At 32.6% G+C, this 15997-nt stretch overlaps 1 protein-coding gene across 3 annotated transcripts in view; it reads right to left on the reverse strand.

Annotated features, from left to right (window-relative positions):
• The window catches only part of Grik2 (glutamate ionotropic receptor kainate type subunit 2), a 600544-nt gene that overhangs the window by 119204 nt on the left and 465343 nt on the right, over positions 1-15997 (reverse strand). For all 3 annotated transcript variants that reach the window (XM_050120166.1, XM_050120163.1, XM_050120164.1), the window contains exon 13: positions 2738-2856. In XM_050120166.1, coding sequence (XP_049976123.1) covers positions 2738-2856 — 119 coding nt within the window. The remainder of the gene's footprint in view (positions 1-2737; positions 2857-15997) is intronic.

The raw sequence follows: 15997 nt of genomic DNA on the forward strand, positions 1-15997 counted from the left end.
ACCTCTACACATATGTAATATTATATAAAAATGTCACATTTCAATGGCTGGAGTTGCCTGCCCATGATATTACTGAGAATGGGATCAAAGAAAAATATTTTAGTGTTCATTATTGTTAATTTTAAATTATCTAGTTTATAAAGGAAATTGTTAAAATGTAAAATCTTGTCTCATTTAAATTTTAATTAATTGCATCTTTATATCAGAATGTGGTATTCTTGTTTAGAGTATATACTAAAGTCATCAATATATAAAATATAGATAATCCACTTTTATTCATTTTGAATCTAAAATAAAATGGCAAGACTATGAAGTAGCTAATATTTTATAGAGTTTGAGTAAAATGCAACGAAGTAAAGATGGACTCATTTTGCTGATGTGTTTTATAGTCTTATCTTCAATGTAATTACCTGTGCAGCGAGGAAGCACTATTTAATAGGTAATGAAAACAAATTATTCATGCTAACATCGAACACATGTGATGGCATGAGCATCCTATATGAAGTGACCCATCTTACACTTCTGTCCATCTTACCCTAGCAACTTCGAATATACAAAATCTTAAAAGCAGACAGACTTGGACATGACAGCCAACTCCAGCTCCAGACTCTTGTCTACCACTCTGTAAGGGAAGAAAAGCAAAGCCAAACAAAGCAAACAAAACGAAAGAGAATGGTACCTTTCTGGTGTAGTTGCTCCTATGCCCTGCCAGACACACACTTGGACACTGAAACATTAGCACGCCCAAGACAACCAGCAGCTTTGACTGCATGTTTTACTGCTTGTTTATTAAAAAACAAAAACAAAAACCAATAAAGTCAAAAGAGACTGGGAGATAAAAGCATAGTGGATGGAGACATTTGACAAAACTGTCCCAATTACCACAAGTTTGTATCTTACCCACAGACTGAAATTCGCCAGACACCTTCTAGGCTTGTGAATCAGAGCCTGGTTAGGGGCTGACTGTCATGTACTCAAGGCAACGTCATGTCCAACACTATATCCCACTAATTCCTGGGGATCAGGGCATCAGCCAGATAGGATGGGTTCCTCTTTCATGTATCCACCAGCCGAGAGGTGAGGACATGGCCAAGCGAAGGGATTTCTGAATTTCCTATTGTTTTGGCAACTTATCTTTAGAGACAGGGCAAATATACTTATTTTTAATTGCTACCACTAATAATTATGTTCATTTTGGAAATGGACCACCTCTCAAAGATTTCCAAAATTTTAGGAAGTATAAATTAAAATAAAGACTATTTTAGTTTTCATATTGGTATCAAAATTTTAAAAGAACCATGCTGTGTTGGTCTGAAGTTGATTGTGAGGATTAGTTGCTGCAAACACCTAAGGTTAGCTGTTAGCAGGCTGCCTACATAGATAATGCTACTCCACTCCACAACTAACAACACCGAGAGCACTCCAGGTTGTCAGCCTAATAATGAGGAAAGACACCCTTACCTTGGACCCTAAATGACGGAAAGGGAAATACAACTTTTGACTTTCCATTAGTATTATTTAGAAAGAGATGCCACACATGGAGACCAATTCATAAATACATTCATAACTTTGCAGGGAAAGGGCTATTTCAATTAGTAGGACTTTCCTATAATATGTATTAGTATTATTTATGGGCAAGTTAACAGTATTTTCTTTTAAGAAATATTCTCAGTTTAGGAAACAGAATATAAATGGAATAGTTGTGACTTGATGGGTTTATACAGAATATTAAGCATGCAATGTCATGTTCCTTTTTAAACTAATTAAACAGTAAGTAATCACTTTCCATATCTTAATGCAATCATTAAATGAGTTTCCTCAAAGTGAATACTAAATACATAAAATACATTTTTCTTCTTATTTCACTTATTGCCAATTGCTAAAACTTTTGATATTTTGTTCTATTTAGTAACTGTAAACTTAAAAATACACTTTCAATATATAATATAGTCTTGGCCAAAATATCATTTTATCGTAATATGTATTTCTGAAAATTTTTGGAATTTTATTTAACTATCATAATATTAACAAAATAAACCACACCATAAAAAATAAAAATTCTACCTGGAAATGCCAATAATGAATAAATAATACAACCATATAGACATATTATTACATGTACTCTATCATTTTGTAATCTATAGATTTTACTTTTAACCTTTATATTATTAATTTTAAATAATTTAATAAATATTATATTCTGCATTCACTACTAGGCATGCAATATTTTATATTCTTATAAGTTATTAAGTATAGCTATTATTTTATCTTATACATAACTTTCAATGGATTAATATTTAAATTTACAAGTTTATATGCAATCAATTTAGTAATCATGCAATGAAAGAGGATAATATTTTACATCAAATTGAGACAGGAAACAGGAAATGTAGAATGGATTCTTGCCTCAAGGAGATGTAATTTTAGTATTGCTTTCAGTGCAGCTTCTGACTAATGAATCAGGTTAGCTTGCTTATCTATGGAGTAATGTACCTGCTGTTGGTTAATAAAAAATATTAGATGATTATATTCTATGTGGATTTGCAGAGCTGTTTTCTCAGACTCTCTCTCAAATGGGATTTGAGAAGGCCTAAATGCATTAAATAGATGGAGAAGCTGGATTATGGTTACATGCACAGAGGCTACCCATGCAAGCGACTTGTGCCAGCGAGAGCTGTCACCCCCAGCAAAGAGTGGGATATGGTGCCCAAGGGAAATAGCAGGCTGAATCGTATACCTTGCTGCATGAGAGCTCCAACTCCAAACCAGAAACTATTTAGCAAGGTAAAATTGTTTTCCACCACGTCTGAGTCAGGATTGCAAGGGTGTGGATTATACCACTCATAGGGACTAAACCTGTGGTAATTGACAGAAAAAAGAATATATTTAAACAGCAGTGAGAAGATTCTATCCAACATTCTTGCTGCAAGAGAAACAAAAGAAAATATGTAAGATTAAATAAAGCCAGAAATAAGGCATTTTTTATCATCACAAGATTTCATATGTATGACAACAGTGTGATTTTAAATATCCCATGCTTTATAGTTCATTTCCATACTATTATACGAAGTGGTATTCTTCACTATATTTTAATTATAAGAAAGTCTGCATAAGAATACTTTAATATAGACTTCCATATATACGCACTGTCTTGAAATCATTTTTAAAGCCTAGAAAATCATCAAAGATTTAAAAATTGCTATAAAAATGAGCATTTTAAAGACTGTAATAATTGCAAGAGGAGAAAAACATAAAAACATGTTATTATTATCATAGACACCACCAAGCTGACAGACATTGAAATAATCAATGAATATTTAAGTATGTAAGGAACAGTATTGTGCATTCACGGTTTTGAGAAATGAACTCAACTCTGACCTTCAAAGCCAGAAACGCCCACATTTTCATGACTTGGCATGCCTGTAGATGTCCGCTCACATCCCAATATACATCATGTCAGTGAATATTAGAAATAGGAGGGCATATTGAGGTTGCCTATTTTCTAATTATGTATTTGCAAATTTGTAACTCATTTGAATCATTGTTTTGAAAGCACAGCACATTTTTGTCTTAAGACCAATTACTAATGATTTTATATATTATTATTATTCCTAATTATCCAATAGTTAATACTTAACTTTCAAAAAGTGTCATCTTTATACCTAAATTGATTCATGCTAATTATAATCCAAATACAGTCACCAATTGAGAGACTATCCAAAACATCATCCACATAATTAAATGCATTTCCTTAGTTATTAGCTAGCAAAATATTTTCCTCAATATCTCAAATATTAAAGCCACTCTTTTATAAACTAAATTTATATATGTGTCTTTTAGGAATGTATTTTACAAACCTGACTTTTAATCAAAGTTGTTCGGATAATGCATTTGTCATGTCAGAGAGCCTAATTTTCTTCACAATAATCTTCTGACATTAAAATTCAAAACATCAAATGAGGCATTTTTATCTTGCGATTTAGTTTTAGAACATTCTTGTTTTAATAGTTTCTGCTTGAAAAACAAAGAAGTGTTTTATTTGGTTCTCTAAGTTGAACTGACACACTGAACAGAAAGTTTGATTGAACAGTAATTAAACATTCTGAAGAGATTTGCTGAGTGTTTCTCTGAAATAGAACTGGTTTAAGTGGTAGACATCGATTTTATTTAAATCCTATTATTTATTTTAAATGAAGGAGAAGAATCTGTGCTATCTAAAACATATATATGATTGCCAGAATATTGACAATCATCTTTATATAAATTTTAAATCTTTAAAAATATTACCATTGTAATGGTAATTGAAAACCTCATTTCATATGAGAGGCAGTATGATCTTTTGAATAGAAAAGGGCTCTGCAACTACAAGACATATTTTCACATCTTATAACCAAATACCCAATTTCTATACTTTAAAAATTAAAATTAATAGGAAGACTTTATTCCCCAGAATGTTAAAAGGAACATTAGCATTATTGTAGTAGGAATTTCTCAGCAATTCGGTATAATAAAAGCATTAAACAAATACTATTGAATATTATGTTTTCACCTAAGCTGCATTTTAATTGACATTTAAATGTTGAAGATTAAAGTATTCCTTTCCTATTCTTGAAAGTCTGCAAACTATAAACATAAAGCTGATTTGTGGAGTTAGATTTATTGTTTACAAATTGGAGATCTTAGAAACATAACCGCAGATCATCACAAAACTGTCCGTGTAAAATAACTAAGTTCTTGAAATTTGAAAGCTATGAACTTGACAGAGACAAATCTAGGGATGGTATAAGTTCTATGAAAAGAGATGATGTGGTAAGGTCAGAGAGGTGGAAGCATAAATATAAAGGGCCCTGCTTTCCCTTTCCCATAGATTGAAGTTAGGTGGAAGGAAGGAAATAATGAGAGGGCGAGGAGTGAGTCACAGAAAGAAGAACAGAAGGAAAAGAGGAAATAGGAAGGGAGGAAGGCCCCAGCACTGCCTCTGAGCATCTCCTCCATGATGAAGGAGTCTCATAAGTTAAACTGAAGAGAGTAATAGATGTAGGATAAACACACACTTTAAGTAAAATACTGTACACATTTCACAAGATTATTTTCTGCTTAAAAAAAAAACAATGTGGACTACATGCCTGAAGGATGCAAACCTACATGATCCCTGTGCCTGCAGACATATGGACATCTAGCAGGAATGCTTAAGTCACCGGTTCCCTTTCACATCGTGCTTCCAGGGAACACTTGCCCCTCACAGACTCCACTGATTTCCATATCTGTTTTGTTTCCTTCACATTTGTCAGCAGCTCCAATCCTGGTTCTAGTTAATTTTTTCTACGTTAAATTTCTTCTGTCTTCCACTTACCTCTGTCCTCTCTACTGCCTACAAATTTTGCTTCAATTAATATTTATATATCCCTCCCAATTCCTTCAGACTCATAATCAAATCATGATTTGCCTCCAGATTTACATTTCTACACATAGAATTATTTAGTTGCTTAATTGTTCATATTTAATACTTGATATAAAGTGGGTTTTCAAAAATTCAACATTGTGCTTGACAATAATGAGATGACCAATATTAACTCATGGTGATCATCCCACCCTTCCCGTTGAATATCCACTCAATCTCCATTGGTAGCATCACTTCATGACATCTTTAGAGGAAGAGCATGCTACTAACCCTTTGCTCACTAAAGGTCAACATGCTTTGTGTCATCTTCCTTTCTTTACCTTCCATTCCAACTACATTATAACCTAGAGACAGTTGTCAGTACATTACCACACCTATGGTTCTCCGTCTGTTCTTGACCATTGCTTTAGTGCGCTACACTGGCTAAGGATACCATAATGTGCAGCAATATGTTTATATGGAGACTACGCTTGTTTGTCTGAAATGAGTTCTTCCTCTCTAAATATTATTCCTATTCAGTTTTAAAGTAGAATAATTCTGGAGCCATCACAGCTATGTGTAAGAAAAGTCTTCAGTAATGCTCATATTCTTCGTTTAAAAAAAAATGAGGGTCTGTAGAAATAAAATTCAACACTGCTTGTACCATGTTCCAAAATAGCATTCCAGAATTAACTGCCTATTTTGCCTTGCAAACTGTGATCTCCTGCATCTTGGGCTACTGACTCCTTAAAAGTAAAAACCTTATTTAAAAGCAAAACCCTCCTGTTTATTCTTGTCAATTCTTCTTCCCTCGTGCCATCTATCCTGTCATTCTCATAGCCGTTCACAGCTGTTCACACCCTGAACGCTTCTTCAAGTGCCACTGCTTAGGTATAGCTTTCCTGATTCTCTCTTCCGTGGAGGACTATGATGATAAAGACTGGTGACTCACTCTCATTTTCCACCTCCAGTCCTGAAAAAAAAAATTGAATAATGCTACCTAACTGCAGTTCTATTTCCTGTCTTTTCTGCAATGCAACTCATTTGAGTTTTGAATATGGACAGAATATATCTTAATATTTAGCTTAAGAATTTTGTCGCAAATTCTTTTTCCTCATTTAATTAGGAAAATTGAGGAGTAGAACAGTATTGGATGTTTCATGATGAGGATAACAGTCGCCATATCAGGATTTCAATGAATGAGAAAGCATTCATAGTTTTTAGATTCTGAGTTTGGGCTTTATCCATTAGAGAGCTTTACAAACAGCTATTTTCTCTTCTATACCACTAAGAACAACAGGCCATAATTAATTATTTCAATATAAATCAATGCACATGTCACCTTTCAAAAATACATTCATTGTAAAGTAATGCATGACATACCATGTCTGGTTTAGCTTTGTGTATTTAGAATTTCTAAAACAAGTTTTTAAGCATTTGAATAATTTCAGAAACTCTGTTCTTCCACTTTATTTTGCATTTGTGTCTAAGCCAATCCTCTCACCTGTGAACAGTCCTGCTTATCTATAGCTGTTTTCTCCTCAACCCTAAGAGTCTGTCTCTGAAATCTTAGTTATCATGTTTTTATTCAAGCCCACTTTTGATTATTTTAAGTTCTAACAACATTACTGGTAACACTGTATCCTCTTTTACTTACTGGCTGCTTCTTTCTTCTTACCCTCCTTCCCATTGCTTAAGGCTTGGTCAATTCTCAGATCCCCATTCTGTCTCTAATCACCTAATGGTGTCACAGCTTTTAAATACTATGCTAGCGATTTCAAAACTCTCAACTTGAAGCCATAGGTTCTCTCTGTGTGTACTCTATTTAATCTTCTGATCACTGCCTAGAAGGCTACCGCTACTTCATACTGAAAGTGTTTAAAATAAACTCAGGGATCCTATCACATTTTTTCTTTTCTGTCATTTTTTTCCAACTTAAACAGACTCACCATTTTACACGTTCTTAAGACAAAGTTTATTTCCATTTTTTTTTTTTTTGCTCTCTTTCCTTCTTAACTCTAAGCTACACTCGAGGCTTATTCATGTTTTGTGAACTGCTTCCACAGTTCCACAGCTGACTCCATCAGCTTTCCTTGCACTTTGCTCTTATTCTCAAATCATGGAATTCTATAAAGGAGACGTCACTTGTTTCTTATGTTGGACATGTCGAACATTTTATTTTGTATATTGATCCTCATACTAAGCTATTAGTCATTCCACTTCTCCCTTTTAAAACCAGCCAGTTTCTACCGTCCACTGTGTATATAGAACAATACATTTTATCATTTACTTGAACTTTGATTTCAACATTCACTTAAGAACTTTTTCATATTAAAAGTGAAATTATTTTACACTTAATGGAATGTACAAAACTGTTTTATAACATTCCATATTAGTTGAAACCAAGTCTTACTTCCACACATTAAAATACCTTTTTCCTACAGTATCTTTAAGCTGAAATGTCTACCCTATTTTATAATTTTAACTCAAATTAGTTGTTAACTAACCATTATTATTACCATTATTATTATTATGGCTGAATTATGATATAACAATCCAATGCAAATCTTAAAAATTTAATTGTGGTCACTGTGTCTTTCTGAGTTTTTATTCAGCCTTACTCTGCTTAATTACTGTGATTATGTTTTTCCTTTTGTGATCATATAATTAAACTGAGGATTTGAGAACAACTGATATTGCACAATGTTTCAACTGAGTAAAAAAAAAAAAGTCTCCAAAAATGGTATTTAAATTTTCCATTCATATTTCAATGACTTGTGAATACAGTTTCATTTTGGATAATGATAATTATTTGCTGAGGATTTATTTAATTTCTTGAACAAAGTCTCAAGAATTTCTTGAAAGAAAATAAGATTAATACAACATTGTATCATTCCACTATTATTATACTTAAGTAGTAAGATTATGTTTTATGTAAGAAACTATAGTAAATGTCTATAGCACACTCAACTATGTTTTTAATAAACTTGGTAGAATCATGAATCATAAAAAGAACATAAATTCTAGAATATTTTTAAATAATCTGATGACTGTTGATGCATACATTTTATAATACTCTTGTCTTTTGAAGTTGTTATATACTATGGCAGATGTTTATGGTGACTAGATACCATGTCTTCAGCTGTACTTTTGTTTATTGCTTATTTATTTTTAAAGGTCACTGCCATTCAGTTAAGCCATGTCCTTTTCCAACACAGATGGTCCAACCATGTTTGTGCCAACAAGACCATCATGGACCCCTGATGGATTTATCACTTAGCATTTACTTAAGAGGCAAAGCAGAGGAGAGAATTTTATAAAGGTCCTACCTCGGCAAGCAGCCACAAATAAAGTACTATTTCTCCACAAGAATCCCTGGTGGGCTGAGAGGCACAAGAGCAACTTACAAAGAAGCAAGCTATCATTAAGCTCAGGGACACATGCAGTGTCACAGTGGACAGAAAAACAGTTTGAAAACCAGAAAAGAAGGAAAATGGCTTCCCAAATCACATCTTTGATTAGTCCTGTTTAAACTATGCTGTTTTAATGATCTCCCTGGAAGAAACAGATGTAAACTGAGAGTTTTTCCACCCAGTGAACAGAAAGCATGCCTTCCACTAAAATCATAGTTTTAACATGAGGCATGTCAAATTACAAAGACTCCGGACTAGTTAGATTTAAATAAGGAGCTCCAGAAAATGAGAAATGATTACCACTTTATGTTGTGTCGTACATGCCAATTATCAGTTGTTGAGCTGTATTAGCTCATGTTGCATTGTTGCACATAATCTAAGAATGTTGGCATTATTAGGATAAAGGAGGAATGTTAATAAATTCTCATTCCCAGGATGAGAAGGCTGGAGCCAGGTACCTCACTGGGAATCCATCTCAGCCAGCATGACAGTCTTGTTCATTACCTCAAAGAAAAACAAAATCAAATTCTTATAATTAAATTAAATTTTCATTAAGGATGTAAGATTTTTTTCTAGTTTTCCCATAGAACTCAAAATGAGTCCACTTTCACTTAGAACAGAAGACACCTTTTAGTGCGTTTGCATAGTGGATTTTGTGGAGCCAAATCCTCCACAAATTAAAATTTGCAATTGCATCTCGGATATCATCAGGCCACAGTAAAAACACAAACATTTGTGAAAAGACTGTGTTTAAATTAGTAAGTGCATTAGGTGACATCCAGCTTTCTTTTAAAAATATTATAAAACAAATGTTTATTTTTTTCATTTACTATGATAAGTGGTCTAATAATACATAGGCTCAAATTGTAAACTTAAATAATTATACATATATTTGAAGTACTCATTTTTAATTTTGATGTGTGTGTGTGTGTGTGTGTGTGTGTGTGTGTGTGTCTGGTCTCAAGTGTGCCATATAATTTGTATGCAAGTTGGAGAAAAATATGTGAGAGTAGTTTCCCTCTCACTACCATATGACACCCAGGGATAAAACTCGGTGATCAAACTGGTTTGAAAGAGAATATCTTTGCCTATGAGTTAGCTCCCTGACCATGAATTCTTTAAGGAATATTATTTTTCATCTGAACTCTAAAGTTAGTTTAATATTATTTTCTTTATTTATCTCTTTTTTCCTGAATTATAAAAATGAGATAGAGCATTGCACATGAGATAGAATATTTCTTCTTTATATGCTCAGTAAAAGTCACTCATTGAATACATTATGAATTGGTAGTCTAAAATGTTAGAGAATCATCATAGTGTAATTAGGAAAATAAGGCTTATTAAAGGAATTAACAAATTGTTGGACTAAAAAAAATACCCTTTAGGACAGGCTGTTAATGTGGCAAAAGCTTTTATAAATAACTTCTCAGAAAAAATATGAATTAACATGAAATATTTTGTTTCTACTCTAGCAAATTAACAATCATAATGTCAAAAGTTCTAGGGAAAGCACCATATCAGACATCTGCCAAATTTGCTGGTTTACAAACCACATCATTTCACCTGAGCTGCTGGTACAAAAGCTACAAGTACCATCACACATGCCAAAACACAGTTACATGTACTGCTGTTGTACACACTACAAGCACAGTCAATCACATGAGCTGTTAGTACACACACCAAAAGACCATCACATGAAGCTTGTGAAAATACCCTTGCCTCCTCCAGGCTAAGTCTGTACAATTAATGCATATTACTTTGCTACTGAGTTAAAGAAACAAAATGTACTAGAACAGTCTTTGCTCGATTTTAAACAAAATAAATGTTTTTCTTCGGCAAACAGCTACACTACCACATGAAACTGATTCTCAGAAATTGCTTCATGGCTATAATATTCTTATATGAGGCAAGTGTTATTTTATATGTACATTTTATTTTTTTACTTTTGTATTTTCTTCTTTCTATTGATTTGATTTCTGAACCCTAATTAGCCATAAAATGTATATTGTATTCAGCTCTTAGCTAATAGTTTATATGTTCTTAAATAAATTCATTTTCAGAAGTAAGGATGACTGGTATTTGAAATCAGCTAAGATTATGTATCCAGCATTCTTATTATATGAAAAAATACCTCAAATTCATTCAATTATAAAAGGAACTAAATTTGTATGCATTAATTGTGTATGCACCTGAATGTGAGACAAAGAAGCCTATGTAAAATTTTTAACTTGTCCCTGCCTATATTAAGAAATATTTTCTTTGCTAGACTGGAGCTTAATAGTAGGATACTTGCCTAGCATGTGCACGCCCTTCAGTTAAATTCCAGGCACTTTCAAGAGTTTCTGAAAATATAATTCTGTAGGTACAATTTACTGCAAGTGCTTTCCAAATTATTAATGGGCAGCATATTTATTAAGGCTGTTTGTGTCTTCTATGCTAAGATGCAGACAGTTTCATTGCATAAAATTAAAATGAGGAGGTTGAATGAAGTTGGATTATGATTAAGAAAAAGTGACAAGAAAAATTGAAAAAATAAGAAATATTATATAACCTAGGAAATAATAACACACCAGTTTATAAAGTAATTTTCCATTAAATAAACAAAAGTTAACGTAACTGTACTTTGTTCAATAAAATAGACCTCAAAGCACATAAAAATTAACTGTCATTTATATACTCTTGGTAGCATATGAATGAGGAAATTGACAGTAGTCTAGCATATTAGCTCTATATTAAGATATTCCTGATACAAGTATGGCAACTTTCTACTCAGAACTCAATTCCACACTGTAGGTATTGTCAACTTTTAAAGCAGTCATCATTTATGGCATCATATAGCCTGCCCTTTTGGTCTTTTTTCAATGTAGAGGTTTATTGGCTTGGGGCCAAATAGAATATAATGCTAAAAATAGCCTGCACTTTAGTATTTTGTTTAAAATTTCTACCTTGCTGTGAGATATCTCAACAACTTTAATAAACTTTCATACATCACACCCAGGCTTCCCACAACTTACCATTATCTGTAGCATAAATGATGGCTATCTGTGTAGGAAATCAGTTCTACAGTTAATCCAAGCATCTTCTAACAATTCAAGAGACAGTTCTCCGTCACCTGTCTGCTTTTGCCATTATCTTGTATTCGGTTTGCCACCTGAATTTGCTCTTCAGAGTGACTTGGGGGCATTTTCTGCTCTCTATTTCATAACAGACTAATTCCTACAATATTATTTTGGGCCTTGAAGACCTTCTACCAAATGCCCTTGAGTCCCTTATGTATGTTTCTTTTGTTCTACCCTACATATGGGTATTAATAAAATATTCCCATACTCTATGATTCTTTCATTATTTAATTAAAAATCTACTGAAACTCAGTTTTATCTTTTCATCTCTTATAACATTCTCTCCAAATTTTAAGCCCGTAAAAGCTGTCATGGTAGTGATTATTACATCTATGAATTCTCCAAACAAACCAATAAATAACTCATAATTTACATTCATATTAGATTGTCACATAGAATTTATAAAACACCTCCACACTATTGTTGATTTTTCTTTCTTCCAACAGAATTAATTAATATCCTACTTATACTTTAAGGATAATTTATCTATTGGATGGTTAGCCTTTTAAATGGAAAATATGCTGTTTATTTTAGACTTCACCATTTCAAATGCTCTTTCTATTATGGTATATTTAATAGCATTTTATTATTATGTTTATTACTAATTTACATAGTTGTATAATAGACCCTTTAAAGGAAGGCTGTATGCATGCCACTATAATTTTGTATCTCTTGCAACATTAGAGTAATACTGGAAATAATCAAGTGCTTAATAAATAATGCTACATCACTTAATATCTACAAGCTAAAAAATAAAATCCTTTAACACTTTGTTCAGTGTTACTTAGAGGATTTGGCACAAGACATGTTGAACACTCAGAGTAGAGTTGCATTCTTACTGAGTAATTACAATAATGTTTCCCACTAAAAAACACATGAAGTTTCTTATGTATAATATATAAATATAATGCTTATAAAATGAGGCAATAGTTATCTGTTCTCATTTTGATTTTTCTATGTAAGTGCTAAAAATTGATATCATTAGGTAGCTGATATTTGAAACTTTGTTAAACAGTATTTGTCTTAAACCCGGGTTATCTGCTTAGTTGTCTGTGAACATTTTCAAGGCAGAGTATTTTCTTCAAGTATTGATGGCATAAATCTTATTGTCTTAAATTTCAAGATAATAAAATAGCTTAAGAACCATAACATTTTTCTATTATATCCAGCAAAATTTTTCTCTAAACAGTAAATCAAATGCCTGAACAACCAATAGGCTAAAATAAAATAAAGGGAGAATGACTGTGTAACACTTAAGTTCCCATACTTGAGGACTGGTGAAATCAGTTGGAATTTCCCCCATAAGATATATTTTCATTTATAGGAGAGGAAAATATTAACTTTAGACAACTGCTTGATCATGGACTCACTGTAAACTGCATAAAATAACTAGGGGACCACAAAATATTTTCTAAAAGTTCAAGAAAAAGAAAAATTTCTGAAAGTAGCTGGCAGTGGCTCAGAAGGACTAAGAAACAACAAACATCTTCAGGAGACTACAGAGTGTGGACAGTAATACCCACCCATTAGCAGAATCTTGGCTATGAATGAAAGAACAGCTTTCACTGTGCAAAGAGAGAGGAGAGTCTGAGCCATTATTCTGTTCTTTCAGGCACAGCTCTCCCACCGCTGGTAATCACTGTTGATACCTTAATCCTTGAGCATGAAGGGGAAGCAGGGCATGTAAACACTGAGGGCTCACGGAAATGTAGGAGTGACAGGGAATCCTTTTCACACTCTGGAATGTTAAGTAACAAGAACCAAAAAAGCTGTTTAAAAGGTGTATTGTGCTTTCCCCTGTTCTGAAAATAATAATAAAAGAATTCTTTTTTTTTTAATGATAAAACAGAAGAAGTTTAGCTCTGTCAGGCATTTTCCAGTTCATAGTGCTGCTAAGTGCCCATACAATTTAATCGGTTGCCTACAGAAAAATTCAACTAACTTTTGTTCTGGGAAACTGGATCACAAAATCCTCTTTGTCTCTCTCTCGGTCTCTGTCTCTCTGTCTGTCTGGGTCTCTGCCTGTATGTCTCTATTTGTTCTCTTCTCTAGAAATATTAAATTTAGTATTTTACAAAACTTGCATGTATTTATTAAGGAGATAAACTTTTTAAATTATTTTAATTAACACAACAATCAAACACATTGTAAATTATTATTTTATGCAAATATTTTAGGATTTTCTCTATTTACCTACACATTTGGAAGTAAACATTTGAGATAAAAATTGGATGCAAATAGCATATGAAGCATATTAGTACATTAGAATATAATCACATCTTCTGTTCTCTAATATAGAAAATAAATTGCTGATAATATCTAATAAATTTGTCTCTTAATCTGTGAAAATAATAAAGCCAATATTTAAATTATTTTTAAATATTCAGATTCTATAATAATATATTTAAAAGTTTTAGGATATCTAATTAGAGAATTGTTGAATAAATTATTTTAAACAGTATTATTTATCTGTTTATGGTTTTTAAATTGTAAAAATTTCCATTATAGTTAGAATAAATTTATCAGTATTTCTCTATATTAGGTTTATGTGATTGTGAATATTTTATTAATATTTCTTACAAAGACTAATAGCATTTGTTTTGTTAATGAAAAAAGAATATGCCTTGATATATCAACAGTTTCAGTTTTATGTATATAAATTCTATGTCCACATGCAAATGCAGTTATTGTCTATAAATGAGTGCATGGACACACATGTAAACACATTACTAGTATTTATCTTTCAAAAAGTCAACAGAGATACTTCATATATTTTAACAAGAGCATTTTTCTTTTTTTTCATTCGTATTAAGAAGCTTTACTTCTCCCCATCCAGTGAAACAGGAACCGCGTTCATGAAACCAGGCCAAGAAGGCCATCTGTGGCTGTTCATTTCTCTGTTATCAGTCCTTTAACTTTAATTTCTCAAAATATTTTTTGCAATAGATTGACTATCTGTTTCATAAAACAGCTAGGCTGCTTTAACATGTTTTAACAGATTTGTTTCCTGAATTACAAGAGATCTTGCAAAAAAATCACCCCATCTTCTTCGTTTGACATACATAAACCTTCCACACAAATCTCTTATTATATTTAAAGGATTCAAATTATTTATTCCTGCACTTCTTTATAGAAAGATCTAAAATATCATATTAACAATTGTATTTATAAATAGTTGTTCCACAGTTTAGGACTCTTCAAAAGAGTTTACAAAATCATTTGCCATAGAAATTACTTTTACATTGGTAGCAGCATTTGTGCACCTGGATACTAATAAATGGCTTTTCTTACACATTGTATAGTTTCTGGTAATTATTTACCAAAATATTAATTAATTAGGCTGTTTTTACTTATGAAATTTTATTACAACTTTTCACTGCTATTTCTGTGTCAAACAAGAACTCTATGCTAGGGTTGTGCTTCCTGGACACATAAGCCAGTAAACCTGTATTTAAAAATTACAAAGGTTTTTATATGTGTTTGATATTCTTTTTTTATTTAATTAATTTTACATTCCAACCTGCAGCCTCCTCTCCCTCTTCTCCTCCTCTCACTCCCTTACTTCCCCAAGACATCTCCTCAATCCACCCCTCTTCCCTATTGACTCAGAAAGGGGCAGGCCTCCTCTGTACTTCAGGAAAGCAAGGCATATCAAGCTGCTGTAAGATTAAGCACCTACTACCGTATTCAGGGTGGACAAGACTATCCAGCCTGAGGAATAGGTTTCCAGGTGTCAATCAAAGCATCAGGGCAGCCACTGCTCCCATTTCCAGGACGGACCAAGATACCAAACTGTCACATATAGAGACATTCTTCTTAATTAGGGTATTTCTGCTTCTACATTAATGTCTGCAGTCCACATTTTATTTCTAATTGTCTTTTCAAAGAATTACTCTCATATGAATATATAGGCTCTGTCAACACTACGCTCTGTCGATTATATACAGTGAACTGAATGAAATATATATATATATAATCTTATACAATTATATGCTAGGGGGCTGGAGAGATGGCTCAGCAGTTAAGAGCACTGCCTGCTCTTCCAAAGGTCATGAGTTCAATTCCCAGCAACCAAATGGTGGCTC

The sequence above is a fragment of the Alexandromys fortis genome, unplaced genomic scaffold, assembly GCF_014885135.2.
Source record: "Alexandromys fortis isolate MF-2015 unplaced genomic scaffold, M_Fortis_MF-2015_v1.1 scaffold_141, whole genome shotgun sequence".
Lineage (NCBI taxonomy): Eukaryota > Metazoa > Chordata > Mammalia > Rodentia > Cricetidae > Alexandromys > Alexandromys fortis.